Source organism: Equus caballus, chromosome 5 (genome assembly GCF_041296265.1).
Source record: "Equus caballus isolate H_3958 breed thoroughbred chromosome 5, TB-T2T, whole genome shotgun sequence".
NCBI classification, from domain to species: domain Eukaryota; kingdom Metazoa; phylum Chordata; class Mammalia; order Perissodactyla; family Equidae; genus Equus; species Equus caballus.
Window position 1 is genome coordinate 38737758 of NC_091688.1, and position 15545 is coordinate 38753302.

Here is a 15545-nt window from a genome sequence, read left to right on the forward strand (position 1 = left end):
TATAGCCATTCTGACTGGTATAAGGTGATACCTCATTGTAGTTTTGATTAGCATTTCCCTGATAATTAGTGATGTTAAACATCATTTCATGTGTCTCTTAGCCATCTGTGTATTTTCCTTGGAAAAATATCTGGTCATATTCTCTGCCCATTTTTTGATCAGGTTGATTCTTTTTCCCTTGTTGAGTGTATGAGTTCTTTACATATTTTGGAGATCAACCCCTTGTCTGATAAATGATTTGCAAATATTTTCTCCCGGTTGGTGGATTGTCTTTCTGTTTTGCTCATGGTTTCCTTTGCCTTGCAGAAGTTCTTTAGTCTGATGTAGTCCCATTTGTTTATTTTTTATATTGTTTCCCCTAGCTGTGTAGAAATGGTATTCAAAAATATGCTGCAAAACCCCATGTCAAACAGTGTGCTGCCTGCACTTTCTTCTAGGAATTTTATGGCTTTGGGTCTTACATTCAAGTCTTTAATCCATTTTGAGTTAAATTTTTGTGTATGGTGTAAGATAATGGTCTACTTTCATTCTTTTGCATGTGGCTGTCCAGTTTTTGCAACACCATTTATTGAAGACACTTCCCTTTTTCCATTGTATGATCTTGGCTCCTCTGTCAAAGATTAACTTTCTATAGATGTGCAGTTTATTTCTGGGCTTTCAGTTCTGATCCATTGATCTGTTTCTCTGTTTTTGTGCCCATTCCATGCTGTTTTGATTACTATAGCTTTGTAGTATGTTTTGAACTCAGGGATTGTGATGCCTCCAGCTTTGTTCTTTTTTCTCTGGATTACTTTGGATATATGGTGTCTTTTGTTTTTCCATATAAATTTTAGGATTTTTTTGTTCTATTTTTGTGAAGAATGTCATTGGGATTCTGATTGGGATTGCATGGAATCTGTAGATTGCTTTTGGTAGTATGAACATTTTAACTATGTTTATTCTTCCAACCCGTAAGCATGGAATATCTTTCTATTAGTTTATGTCTTCAGTTGCTTTCAATAATGTGTTATAGTTTTCAGTGTACAGGTCTTTCATCCCTTTGGTTAAGTTTATTCCTAGGTATTTTATTGTTTTTCTTGTGATTGTAAATGGGTTTATATTCTTGATTTCTCTTTCTGCTTTTTCATTGTTAGTGTATAGAAATACAACTGATTTTTTTAAACTTTCAGATGTACATCATAATATATTTCAAATTCTGTGTAGACTACATCATGTTCACTACCCAAAGACTAATTATAATCCATCACCACAGATGTGTGCTTAATCATCCCTTTCGCCCTCATCCCTCCCTCCTTCCTCTCTGTAAACATCAATCCAATCTCTGTTGCTATGTGTTTGTTTGTCATTGTTTTCATCTGCAACTTATGAATGAGATCATATGGTATTTGATTTTTTCCCTCTGACTTCTTTCACTTAGCATCATTTCCTCAAGGTCTATCAATGTTGTCAGAAATGGCTGGATTTCATCCTTTGTTATGGCTGAGTAGTATTCCATTGTGTATATATACCACATCTTCTTTATCCATTCATCCCTGATGGGCACATAGTTTGCTTCAAAGTCTTGGCTATTGTGAATAATGCTGCGATGAACATAAAGGTGCCACAATTGATTTTTTAAAATTGATTTTGTACTGCGCAACTTTGCTGAAGTTGTTGATTGATTCTAATAGTTTTCTGATGGATTCTTTAGAGTTTTCTATATAGAGAATCATGTCATCTGCAACCAGTGAGAGTTTCATTTCTTCCTTTCCAATTTGGATTCCTTTTATTTCTTTTTCTTGCCTAATTGCTCTAGTCAAGAATTCCAGTATTATGTTGAATAGAAGCGGCACGAATGTGCACCCTTATCTTGTTCCTGTTCTCAAAAGGATGGCTTTCAGTTTTTCTCCATTAAGTATGGCATTGGCTGTGGATTTGTCATGTATGGCCTTTATTATGTTGAGGCACTTTCCTTCTATACCCATTTTATTAAGAGTTTTTTTTTATCATAAGTGGATGTTGGATCTTGTCAAAAGATTTCTCTGCATCTATTGAGATGATCATGTGATTCTTATTCCTTATTATGTTAATGTGATATATCACATTGATTGATTTGTGGAGGTTGAACCGTCCTTTCATCCCTGGAATAAATCCCAATTGATCATGATGTATGATCCTTTTAATGTATTGCTGTATTCAGTTTGCCAATATTTTGTTGAGGATTTTTGCATCTATGTTCATCAGCGATATTGGTCTGTAATTTTCTGAGGTTAAAAACTTTTAAAACATCAAAATTATAGAGCTAATAAAGGGCAGAGACAGGATTTGAACTCAGGTTTTCCTGAAACCCAAGTCCATGTTCCTAATAATAAATAATGCTGGATATTTCCTTTATTAAGTTATCTTGTATATACAGTTAATTAAAACTTCCAGTGAACTATGTTTTGTCCCTCAGTTCCAGTGTCTCGTCCTGTCCTCACTCTCAACCCTGCTGGCACCCAGCCTGTGGTGGGAGATGTGTTGGAGCTTCGCTGTGAGGCCCAAAGAGGCTCTCCCCCGATCCTGTACTGGTTTTATCATGACAATGCCACCCTGGGGAAAATCTTGGCCCCCTTTGGAGGAGGAACATCCTTCAACCTTTCTCTGACGGCACAGCCTTCTGGGAACTACTCCTGTGCGGCCGACAATGGTCTAGGGATCCAATGCAGTGAGGTGGTAATGCTCAACTTCACAGGTGGGTTGGCGGTACCTGGGCTATAGGTTACAGTTATGTCAATAAAATATTTCTCCAACAGATTGTACAAATTCTGCCAATGTCAAAGAGTTTTGCAACATGATACCAAGGCTTGGGGCTTCTGGAGATTGGTACTGATTTCATGGAGGAGAAGAAAAGGGAATAAATTTTCATCTTAGATGCTGCCAATCACCCTCTATGTGTCATTATTTTGAAATTTACAAATTATACCAGAGATAATTCAAGTGGAGAAATCAGAAACTGGCAAAAATCTTTCCTGATAGATCTCTAGCTCCCACCCACATAGTCTTTGCCTAGATCAAAAATATTTGCTACTGGAACTCAAATATAGGTTTTTCCACTTAGTGCCTTCCAGGAGCAAAATAATCCTTATCACTGTGGGAGTCATCTCGGGGCTGCTAAGTATCCTTGGCCTTACTGCTACTGCTGCTCTGGTGTGCAAGTTCAAGACCCAAAGGAAATCAAGTGGGTATCTACTTCTTACCCTTGGATATTGTGACTTATGCCATTGCTATAATAATTTGGACTTGTGTGGTGCATCTGATAAAGGTCAATTTTTCCCTTCAAGTAATAGACTCTCAGTTCTACTCACTGCCACTCTATAGGTAACAGTGGCAAAAATCATAAATTTCTCAATGAAATTGTTACTCCATATGTTTAATTTGAGATTTAAATCAGATAGCAAGAGTTTGACTTCCAATTATAAATTACAAAGTTAAGTGTTTACCATTCTACCCACAGTCCAAAGCTTACTGAGAACAAAAAGAATGAAAAATCAAGTCCTTTCTTTGTAAAAACAACAAAAAGACAATGGCCATGAGTATAAACCATGGACTTTGAGATGTATTCAAATACCTGTCAAATATAGTGAAATTTGGATAAAATTAACAAAGAATGCTGAGAATTAAATTAAAGTTTAACTTCTGATCATTTATTGATAGTATATAGAAATAAAATTTGTTATTGTAGTGTCGTTTACTCTGAAATGTTCTTTGATGTTAATGTATTAATGTAATTAGTGTTAGCATGGTATTTCTTTATTCATCTTTTTACTTTTAACCTATTTGTGCCCCTATATTTAGTGCATTGTTTACAGAGAGTGTAAGTTAATTCTTGTTTTTTTATCCAAGATGACAGTCTCTACCTTTTAACTAAGGCGTTTAGATCATTTCCTAATGTGATTATTGACAGGCTCATATTTAAGTCTATTATTTTGCTATTTGTTTCCTATTTGTCCCAACTGTTCTTTGGTTTCTTTTTTCCCCACCTTCTTTTGGATCAATGGAGTATTTTTTGATGCCATTCTATTTCCTTTGTTGGCTTATTAGTTATATAGTTCTTTGTTTTGTAATTTTAGTGGTTGTTTTAGAGTTTATAGTATACATCCCTAATGTCACAGTCTGTGTTCAAGTGATAGTATTCACTTCACATATAGTATATTACTATAGTGTGCTCCATTTCTCCTCTCCCAGCTACATTGTTATTATTTTTGCAATCAATTATCTCTTAAAGAGACTTAAATATAATTTTAAAATCTTATATATTTACTCAAGTGGTTACCACTTCCAAAGTCCTTTATTCTTTTTTGTATATCCATATTTTCATTTGATATCATTTTCTTTCTGCCCAAAATATTTCTTTTAACATTTCTTGTAGTATGGGTCTGCTGGTGATGAATGACTTCAGCTCCTGTATGTCTGTAAAAGTCTTTATTTTGCATTCATTTGTGAAAGATATTTTTGCTGGCATTGAATTCTAGGTTGAAAATATCTTTTCTTTCAGTATTTTAAAGATGTTGCTCTGTTGTCTTTTTGTGTGCATTGTTTCTGACAGGAAATCTTCTATCATTCTTATCTTTGTTCTTCTGTGGCTACTTCTTTTTATTTCCAAATTGTTTTCCATGAATCAGGAATCTTTGAATGAACTGTTTTATTTAGCACTCTGAGTGCTTGCAAGGTCTCAATACTTTATATTTTGGAATTACTAACCTTTTACTTTCTTTTTGTCTATGTGGTGTAACATGGCAACTCCTTTTCTGTCAGGCTAAATGCTTCTTTCTGTTCTCTCTTTCTCAGGGCTCATACTGAAAACCAAGAAAATAAGCAAATGAAACATTTGGATCTCAGTTTAATGAAAAAGCTTACATATTTTTTCTTAATCATGCTGGTCAAGCATTGTCTTCTTACACCTCTTTTCATGTCAATCAATGAGTTTCCATCCTGTTTCTTTGTATGAAAAATGGCATTGACATTTTGTGATTGATATTTTAAAGCTACTTAGTATTGTATTAAATAACATTACATATAAAATTATGTGTATATATAATTTTCAAAAACATGTGAAGAGAATGAAAACGCTAACTCCAACAGTACTCATAAAATCTGTCATTTATTTAGAGTCTATTATATGCAATTTTATAACTTGTCTAATTCTCCCAATTGTTCAATAAGTACATTTCAGTTCAATTCTACCAAAATTATTATCAACAAATTACAGATGAAAAAATGGAGATTTAGGGAAGTTAAGTAACCTTTCACATATCTATTACGAATCAGAATTAGGGCTTAACTTGAGTATTCCTAACCCTTGAGTTAGTATTCTCTTCATTACACCTTGACGACTTGTAGAAGGCTGGTCACACTTCCTACTCTCAAAGTTACTTTTCTATCTCATTGCCTATCCAGGATATAATTTATTAATCAGTAGCATACTAGAAGTGCAGACATTAGAACACCAATGTTAAAGTTGATAATGTTCAAAAAACCGATTGCTCAGTCAACACAACACCAAACAACACCAGGGAAGGAAAGATTGCCAATCATCACTTTATGTGATCCGTGAGGGTGTGAGCTCTGGAGGTTTTGTCCTCAGATCTAGGAGAAATGTTGTTGTAAATATCAAATTCAACTAAGGAATTCTGAGAGTCCACCAATCAGAGGTTCGCTGCCATTCTCATCTCAAAATCTTGCCTACTGTATTTCCCTCATAGTAAAGTCTTCCTTCTCATTATTGATCAGACGCTCAGGGAAGAGTTCAGGACTTCCAAATTTTCCTAAAAATGAAGAGTTTGATTCCTCAAGCCTGAACATATTCTACAAGTTACCTAAGGGAATGATAAACTTATTCACTCTGTAATTAATTGCATTGATTACAATTCCAGTAATGACAAATATCAAGAATTTGGCAAGTAAATTAAATTCTCCAGACCCTAGTCTCTTTAGCTATGTAATGGTCATAATAATAGCGTCTATCTTTTAGGTGCCATGAGACGATCTATGTAAACTGCTTAGCACAGTGCCTGGACTATATATCTTCAGTGAATATTAGCTTGTACTATAAATAGCAATGTTCTGGGTCTGTTTTCTCTTTTACGAATGAAGAGATAGACTGAGTCTAAGAAGCTTCCTGAGACTTAGCTAACCTGCCCACAAGGGAGGATATTGGTTGCTGATTTATGTGGATTGCAATTGTTCTGAGGAGAGAGGTACAAGCCAGATTCATGATCATATACCTCTAGCTTAACTCAGGACACCTGGTTCCTAAAGACAGGATTTGTAGAATCAATCAGTCATTTTGCATGGGAGGTAAGGATGAGTATGTTTACTGTGGGCAATAACTTGTGTTCTCTATGCCTGGTGAAACAGATATAGAGCCACAGATAAATAGGTAAAAGACAGGGATGGGAAACTTGGAGGACACGTGTACTGAGTCAGGCCAGAAAGATCTCAATATTTCAGTGGTGAAGGAAAACTGCCATATTTTCAAGGCTGGTGGATAAATCTTACAGATTAGATTTACATGTAATCATCTTTTGTAAAACTGTCAATTTGTCATTCTTTTATTCCTCAATGTACATGCTTTAATTTGTTCAGTTGTTTTACAAATTGATATTGAATATTTTCAACATTTTAGGTATGGGAATGCAAAATAATTAAGACAAGGTTTGCGGCCTCATGTTACACACTGATTCATTAAGGAGAGAGTTAGAGACAAATATAGAAATAAATAATTATAGTACAATATAGTAATTTAATATTTCAGGGTTCTGTGTGCATGGACATAGGTCAGTTAATCCAGCCTATTGGTATCAGGGAAAACTCTTGAGGAGGAAAGGTAAATTGGAATTGGCCAGATGAAAGAGAAGGAAAGAAGAAGTGTGGAGAAAACATTATGTACCCAGTGTTGGAATGGATGTGTAAGGGTCACTGATAAAGAGAGGTCTTAGATTATTATGGTAGTCCTAATGATTCATGCTTGTTTAAGAATTCTGTATCAGTTTTAACCCCTCTCAAGGCCTCAGTCTCCTTGTCTCTCCTCATAGGGCTACAGTCAGGATAGAGAAGTGGGAGTGAGGGAAGCATTTGACCCAGAGGGAAACATTTAATTGTCTCTCTTCTGCTATTTGGTCACTACTACTTACAGATCATGCTGATATTACTGATTGAATAATGATTCAGAATAAGTGTGATTCTGTGCAAATGTCTTTCAAGACCCCACCTTCCTTATTTAAAACATGACATGGGGAATGGAGTTGGATGTTCTCTCAAATTCGTCGTAGCTGAGATCTAGAATGAATCTGACTTCTAGGAAGGGATATTCTAACATAGAGCATGTTATGCACACGGCTCACTTACCATCAATGTTCCTTTGTGTGTTTTTCAGGAGGACTTTCTACCACTGGAACACCTGGGTGAGGTCTCTGCTTCTTGTGCTGCCAACATCTTCAGGATTTATTTATACCCATAAGATAGGAACATGGAATATGTACATTAAAAATTTTTGACTGAACTTCCTATTAACATTTTCAAATTCTTGGGAAATCCAAAAATGTGATTAAGAAGACGACTTTCAATCACATTTGTGAATAATACTAATTTATACTTAATTATACACAGAATTCATGTTATTTGCTTTCCGTGTTAATTTATCTACTTCTTTATATGTGCTGCAGTAGAGAATTGACCATTGACATCTTAATTACACCATCTCTCTTAGAACTACAATTCATTCATTGCCTTATTGCTCATTCCTCCACTCACACACTCATTCAGGAAATGATTCCCGAATGCCGGCAATGTTCAATTCACAATATTAACTGCAGAAGGAAATCACATTGAGAAAAAAACCACAGCACTTTTCATGAAGTGCCTTCATGGTATCTTACAGGAAGGGTAGATTATTGTAATATGGACAGAAAATCGAAAGGGGCCTTTTACAAAAGACAAAAGTCAAATTCTGTGGGAATGCAGAAGTCTTTGTGTATCAATGTTGAAGCATTTACATTTTTGAGAATAATAAAAAATTAGGCAAATACAAGTTTTACTCTATCAAAGTGACATTGAGACTGTGTAGCTTTAGCCCTCTAACCTTGCCTTAGACAGCCTTCTCTGTAATGCTGCCCTGGCCTTCATCTTGTGCCACATCCCTTCTGACACTCTCTTGAAAAACTCACGCAGACTCTTAGAGTAAGCAACCATGATATTTTTACTATGCTGGGCTCTTCCTGGGTATTGATTTCCCTGAGACTCTGTATAATCTACAAATACTTTTCTCCCTTGTCTCTCCCCACCCTGTCACAGTTACAGTCCCAATGAGTGTCAGGAACCTTCTTTGTCCAAGCCTTTCAGCACAGACACCCAAGAACCCACTCACTCTGAGCTACCAGCCCTAATGGAGCTGCAGCCAGTGTACAGCAATGGTGAGGACTTCCTAAGGCCCAGAGGGCTCCAGGGAAGAGCCAGGGAGGGAGGAGAGTGAGCAACAGTATAGAGCTCAGTCACATTAAATTTATAATGGCATTCCTATCACTCTGTTGGGGATAGAACTTGGTGGCTGGGAGGAAGGGTCTAGAGTGTGGGCTCTTGACTACAGCCAGCTATGATTTATTCTCTCACAGTGAATCCTGGAGATAGTGACTTGGTTTATTCCCAGGTCAGGAGCACCCAGCCTACAAAAGAACATTTAGGTAAGACATCTTGCAGACAAGTAGAGGTGAGGTGACAGTATGTTGTCAGATCTAGCAAGGAGTCTTTGATCAAAGAGTCATCTCAAATATGAGTCCAAAATGGAAGAAATTTCCTGCTTCTCTTGTCTTGCCAATCATATAATCGCTCATTCCATCTTAGCTGTCTACACTGCCACCCCACAGATTCCTTGAGGACAGACAGTATAATCTTTCAGTAATGTATCAAAGCATCTAGTGCAATACTTGGCAAACTATAGGCCCCCTCAAATATTTTTTGAATGAATGAATGAATATAATTGCTAAATTAAGCTTCTCGTAATCTATTGTGCAGACAATTGTAATTCTCTTCATTAGTCTTATTATTTGTGATCTTGTTATCCTCCCACCTTCCAACAATCTGTTTCCCACATGATCCCTCTGAGATATACAATAGATCTCATCATTGAGTATATTAACTGCCCGCAATGACTCTCCATTCTAAAGGATGACCCTTGCCTCCCTCTGAACTCTGGCCCCACTCTAAGTTCTGCCTTATGAGCTTATGCTAGCCATACTGAACTCTTGACATCTTTCCTGATCATACTGGGCTGTTTCATGCTTTGGTTCTCATGCTTCTTATTGGTCCTGTGATGTCCTTACCTTTAGTTTACTTGCTGACCCTTGCTCACATTTCAAGACACAGTTCAGGAACCACTGTGAGACTTGGAGTGACTCCCACCAGCCCTCTTTATGTCCTAACCTGGGAGGAACTGATTGCCCTTTCCTGGTTACATAGCATAATTCGATGTGTATGTCTATCTTGGTGCCTATAATACTTGTTGCATTTTTTATGAAAGAGATCCAAAGAACCCCTTGGAAGGGTGGAAGAAATACACATACTGAATTTTCTTAATATTCTACTGTAATTGTCTTCCTGGGAAATTACTCTGTGGCCTTAGAATACCAACTCTCTCTCTGACCGCCTCCAATTTCCCACTGCAAAGTGAAGTGAATCTTATTTGACATCTGTTCCCAGATGATCAGTCTAGTCATAGATGCCCTGTGTTTGGGGGTAGGGTGGTTCTCTGTTGGGGTTGTGATGGCAGTGGAGAAAGAAGGAAATCATCAGGAAAGTGATTCTGGGCATTTGGTGGGCAAGGGCAAGGCTTATGATGTGTGTGGAGGGGAGCAGGTTGGGACCCTTTGCCTGTGAGGGCTTAGAAGTATTCAGCAGAGGAAACAGTCAAGAGATGAGTCAGCAGAGGAAATGTTGGCTTGGAATGCATTGTGAGTAACTTGTAAGTTGGAATATATCATCCACTGTTTAATACTTTTCTTTCCCTTCTCCATCCAACAGCAAATTCACCAAGGATGCATTGGGAGCACGAGGTGGGTCACATTTTCTGGCTTTCTTTCCCTTCTGCTCTTCCTCACCTATATTTAGGTATTTATTGTTTGTATTTTTTCCCACCAGGGATCCACAGTCATCTATTCAGAAGTGAAGAAGACACATCCAGATGACTCTGCAGGTCAGGCCAGCAGTGGAGGCTGGGCCCATGAAGATGCTACAGAAAGCTATGAGAATGTCCCATGTGCATCAATGGCCTTGGACCACTAGCCCTTTACCCAGAGTGACCTCCAGAGACCCTGCAAATCAGTCCCTGCTATTCTCCCTATATTCTCCAACCATGCACCCTCTGCCTCCATGACTCAGCCTCCAAGGAGGCTGGAGGGGACTTGAGGCTGTGTGAAATATCTGCCAGCCTCCTCTGTCTCTGGGTCTGTTCATCTCTAGGAATAGAGTGGGCGTTTGTTTGAGTAAATACTGCATTCTTTTTTCAGTAGACGTACATATGAAAGCAATGCAGGTAGGCCTTCAGCACCTGGGTCCATGGAATAGAGGAGGAGGGAGAAATGACCTGGCCAGAGTCATAAGGGTGCAACGTAGTCATTTAATTGAAGTGTGATTGAAAGCTTTTAATGTACTCTCTCTGCATAAGTAGTTTGATCTAAACATTTTTTTTCTTTTGTGCATGTGTGTTTGGTAGTGGCATTGCTGATGTTCTGGTGTATATGTTATGTTCCAGCTACCAAATTGGAAATGATCAAAAGGATTCATTCTATCTACATATATACTATTTCTTTATGAAATATGTATTTGAAAAAAATAGCCCAGTTTATTTAAAGAGATAGAGCTTCTAAATTATCTGATTACGTAGTGTTATGGACTGAGTTGTGTTCCCTCAGAATTCATATGTTGGAGCCCTAACCCCAATGTGATGATATTTGGAGATAGGGTTTTTAAGGAGGTAATTAAGGTTAAATGAAGTCACGAGGGCAGGCTGTAATCCAACTGGCCTGGTGTCCTTACAAGAACAAGAAGAGGCACTGGAGATCTCTCTATCTCTTGTTGTGCACATAGAGGAAAGGTTATATGAGTACACAGCAAGAAGGCACCATCTGCGCAGCCCAAGGTGGCCGGAAAGAGAAGTCTCACCAGCAACCAACCCTATCAGCACCTGGATCTTCGATTTCCAGGCTCTAAATTCTGAGAAAATAAGCGTCTGATATTTAAGCCACCTACTCTGTGGCATTTTGTAATGACAGCCAGAGCAGATTAATACAGATTTATACATAGATATATAGACGATAAATGATCGGTGATTATAATGTTGATGATGATAATGATGATGATGGTAGATAAATAATAAAATAGATGCAGACATATGACACACCTCTCTACCCACACAGAATTTTTGGTCTTCAAGATACTTTGGTCTCACAGGATCAAACATTCTTCCTACCTGAGGCAGGTTAGTTTTTGCTGTTTAATTATTCAACATCCAATATTTGAAGACCACAGAAGCATCAGCACAAACCCTGTAAGCCCAGTAGAGCCAATGATTCACGTGACTCAGATGGCAAAACTTAGTGTCACTCGGGAGCCCTCATGACCTGTTCTGGCAGTGGATATAGAGATAGACGCAAGGCAATCAGTAGGCTCAAAGGAGGACAACCCCTTCTTTTGCTCAAAGACCCCTAATCCATTCCTCAACTGACTGACAAACATTGAATGTCTACCACTGAAGAGAAAAAATTTTTAAAGTGTGACTTTGTGCTTAAGTTTCAGGAAAAATGGCAGAATAACTTTTAGTCATAAGATTTGCTGGGGCAAGAAATGAATAACTGAAATTGTTGGGATCTATCACCTAGTGTTACACGCAAATTTTATTAGCTCTGAAAACAATAGATCTTAAGAAAAGAAGCTAGTAAGTTCACTAATGACTGATTTATATCAACTGTTATAATGTATGGACGTCATGGATTTTACACCAGTCATTATTCATGACTTTAAGTAAATAACACAACGATGTTTTGCAAAACTGGAAAATAGCTCAAGCATAAAAGTATTAAGTGTATTTTATATTTTTGGCTTTTACCCTTGGGGGTCAGAAGGTTAGACAACAGAAAGTATAACATATACTTTAGAAAAGTGCAATCTGATTTGAGGTTTTTAATCATAGGCTTATGAATTCAACTAGCAAGCTAATTTGCTGAGAAAAAAAAACCTACTTCTTTCTTAAAGAGGTCACACATATTTTTCTTATTAACGGGGCTTATATGTCTTGTCACCATGTTACTAGGTACAAAATACAATCTGGAATGTATGCCTGGCCTTTCAAGGGTGCAAGAGATCCAGGTGTAATCTATATCTGTGCTTAAATTTTGCTCCAAATGCCTCCCCACTTTGGGATCCAGGAAGAATAAAGCTGTATATGGGGGAGGAGTCAATATCACCAAGTGCCAAATGTGAGAAATCCATTTGGAAGAGTGATGAAAAAGGACAAATGTTTCTTTATTGACTTAAGAGAGAAAATTCCTAAAGGAGAAAGACAGGATCTAGGCAGCATCCCATGGACAGTGAGAGTCACTCTCCAGGAGTGCCAGTCAGTGGTGCAAGCAGCACCAAGGACAGCAGCCTCTAACAAGAAGAGAACCAGCAAATGGCAGCAAGAGATGGGGACCAGAGAGACTCTAGAGTGCATAGAATAGTTCCGAGCTTATGAGAGCCTCCCTCCCAGAACTCCATATCCAGGTCCTCAAACTGAGGGCAAATAATAGTACCTGTAAGCAGTCAGGAAGTCTAAGAAATATTTGGGAGAAGATTCAAGAGAAAATTATTTTTTGAATTAGTCAAGAAAGTAAATTTGGAGCTTCAAGATTTGACACATTACTATAATTTCTTTCTTTACATTATGTTTATTTGCTTACAAATTTATTGTAGAATAATTTATGTGCAACAAACTGCACATTTTTAAAGTGTACAATTCAATGAGTTTGACAGATGTATACATCCGTGAAACCCCCACCACCACAATCAAGATGCTGAAATCTCCATCACCCCCCAAAGTTTCCTCATCCTCTAAGCAATACTGCTTTCCCTCTACCTCCATCTTATGTAATCATTGATATGCTTTCTGACACTATAGATTTCAATGTATTTTCTAAAATGTTATGTAAATAGAATCCTACAGTATAGACTCTTTTGTGTCTGGATTCTTTCACTAGGCAAAAAGATTTTGAGATTCATTCGCAGTTTTCATGTATGCATAGTATATCCCTTTTCATTGCCAAGTAATATTACATTGTATGGATATACCACGTTTTGATTATCCATTTACCTATTAGTGAACATTTGGATTATTTCATCATTATTAAAAATAAAGCTGCTATAAATATTCATGTACAAGTATTTGTGTAAACATATGTTTACTGCTTTTTTGTCATACCAAAGAGTGCAATTGCAGGGTCACATAGTAGATTTATGTTCAACACTTTAAGAGGCTGCAATGCTCTTTTCCAAAACGGCTGTACCATATTACATTCCCATGAGAAGTTTATGATAGTTACAGTTGCTCCACATCCTTGCCAACAATTGACTTTTTCAGTCTGTAATTTTAGTCACTCTAAGGAGTATGTAGTCTAGCACAGTGTTATCTCATTATGGCTTTAATTTCCCTGATGATCAATGATGCTGATTATCTTCTCAAGTCCATATTGGCTCTCTACAGATCTTTTGTGAAGCATCTGTTTGCATCTCTCCCTCTTTTTAATGGGTTGTTTTCCTTTTTATTATTGAGTTGCAAGAGTTTTCGAATATATTCTGGTATGATTTATAAGTTGCAAATATTTTTTCCATTTCCATAGCTTGCCTTTTATTTTCTCAATGGTGTCTTTTTAGAGCAAAAGTTTTTAGTTTTGATCAAGTCCAATTTGTCAACTTTTAAATTTTATGTGTATGTTTTATGTTTCCTAAAGAAGTAAGTACACCCCAAGGTCAAAAGGTCCTCTCCTATTTGTTTCATTTTTTTTCTAGTTTTCACTTTTACATTTAGGTCCATGTGCAATTTAAAGTGAATTTGTGTGTGTGTGTGTGTATGTATAGTGTGAGAAAAAAATGTTCATTTTTTCCTTGTGAATATCGAGTTGTTACAGCATTATTTGCTGAATAAACTTTCTTTTGCCTCTTTCTAATTTGAGTTGTTTGTCTTCTTATCCAGTTACTGAAGTTCATTATATATTTGGGATATATATCCCATTGTCAGATATATACTTCGCAAATACTTCCTTTTGGTTTGTGACTTGCCTTTACATTTTCTTTACCGTGTCTTTCAAAGAGCAAACATTTTTAATTTAATAGAAATTATTTACCACTTTTTTTCTCTTATGGTTTATGGTTTGTGTATCTTGTTTAAAAGCAATTTGCCTAACTGAATGTCATAAAGATTTTTACCTATATTATTTTTTAGAAATTTATTAGTTTTAGCTCTTATATTTGTATATGTGACACATTTCAAATGTCTTTTTCATATGGCATGAGGTGAGAGGTGATGTTAATATTTTCCCATACAGACATCCATTTGTTTCACTACCATTTCTTCAAAAAACTACTTTTTTTCCCATTGAATTACCTTGTCCCTTTGTCAACATTCAATTGACCATATAAACACAGGTCTACTTCTAGACTATTCCATTCCATTGATCTTATACATCTGTCCCTATGCCCAAAACCACTCTTCTTGATTGCTGTTGCTTTGTTTTAAGTCTTGAGATCTTGGTGTAAGCTCATCAACTTTATTTTTTTCCCAAAGTTGTTTTAACTAATATAAATTAATTTAACTAATATATACTTAAAACTCATAGGGTTTTACACTGGAATTTTAATTTATTTGAAAAAGTCTGTTAGAATTCTGATTAGGATCTCATTGAATCTATAGATCAATTTGAAGAGAATTGCCCTCTTAACAACACAGTCTTCCAATCGATGAAATTTATATAACTTTTCATTTCTTTAGGTCTTTTTAAATTTCCTTTTTGCACCCCCTTTATTAAATTAATTTCTAATGATTTTATATTATATGCTAATGTAAGTGGAGTTTTTATTTCATTTTCTAATTTCTAGTATTTTGTGGTAATATTCCTCAATTTTGTGAGTTCAGGTAGGATTGATATTTTATTTTTCTTTAATAGAATACAGTAGTGAAGCTGTTTGGATCTGAATTTTTTTTGTGGGGGAAAGTTTTTTGGTAAGGAATTTAGGCTCTTAATTAATAGAGGACTATTCACAAATTTTTTCTTTTTGTGTCAGTTTTGGCAAGTTGTATTTTCTGAGCAATATGTCCATTTCTTCTAGTTGGTAAATTTGTTAGCACAAAATTTTACATCATACTTTCGAATATTTTTAATGTCTGAAGCATTTGTAGTACTAACTTCTCTTTCATTCCTAACACTGTTTGTTGTATTTGCTCTCTTTTTCTTTTTGATCTGTTTAGCTAAGAGTGTCTCAATTTTAGCAAAGAACCAGCT

The 15545-nt window shown here is 36.4% G+C and overlaps 1 protein-coding gene across 6 annotated transcripts in view; it reads left to right on the plus strand.

The window, feature by feature from the left end:
* FCRL3 (Fc receptor like 3) overlaps positions 1 to 14213 on the plus strand; it is a 32158-nt gene extending 17945 nt beyond the window's left edge. For 2 of the 6 annotated variants that reach the window (XM_023640939.2, XM_070266992.1), the window contains 7 exons: positions 2435 to 2713; positions 7397 to 7424; positions 8116 to 8199; positions 8314 to 8432; positions 8631 to 8699; positions 10036 to 10067; positions 10153 to 14213. In XM_023640939.2, coding sequence (XP_023496707.1) covers positions 2435 to 2713; positions 7397 to 7424; positions 8116 to 8199; positions 8314 to 8432; positions 8631 to 8699; positions 10036 to 10067; positions 10153 to 10296 — 755 coding nt within the window. In that variant the 3' untranslated portion in view covers positions 10297 to 14213. Of the gene's footprint in view, positions 1 to 2434; positions 2714 to 3079; positions 3200 to 7396; positions 7425 to 8115; positions 8200 to 8313; positions 8433 to 8630; positions 8700 to 10035; positions 10068 to 10152 lie in introns of all 6 variants that reach the window. The other 4 variants (XM_023640940.2, XM_070266993.1, XM_014739854.3 and 1 more) reach the window with 3 other exon arrangements.
* Positions 14214 to 15545: the final 1332 nt, after the last annotated feature.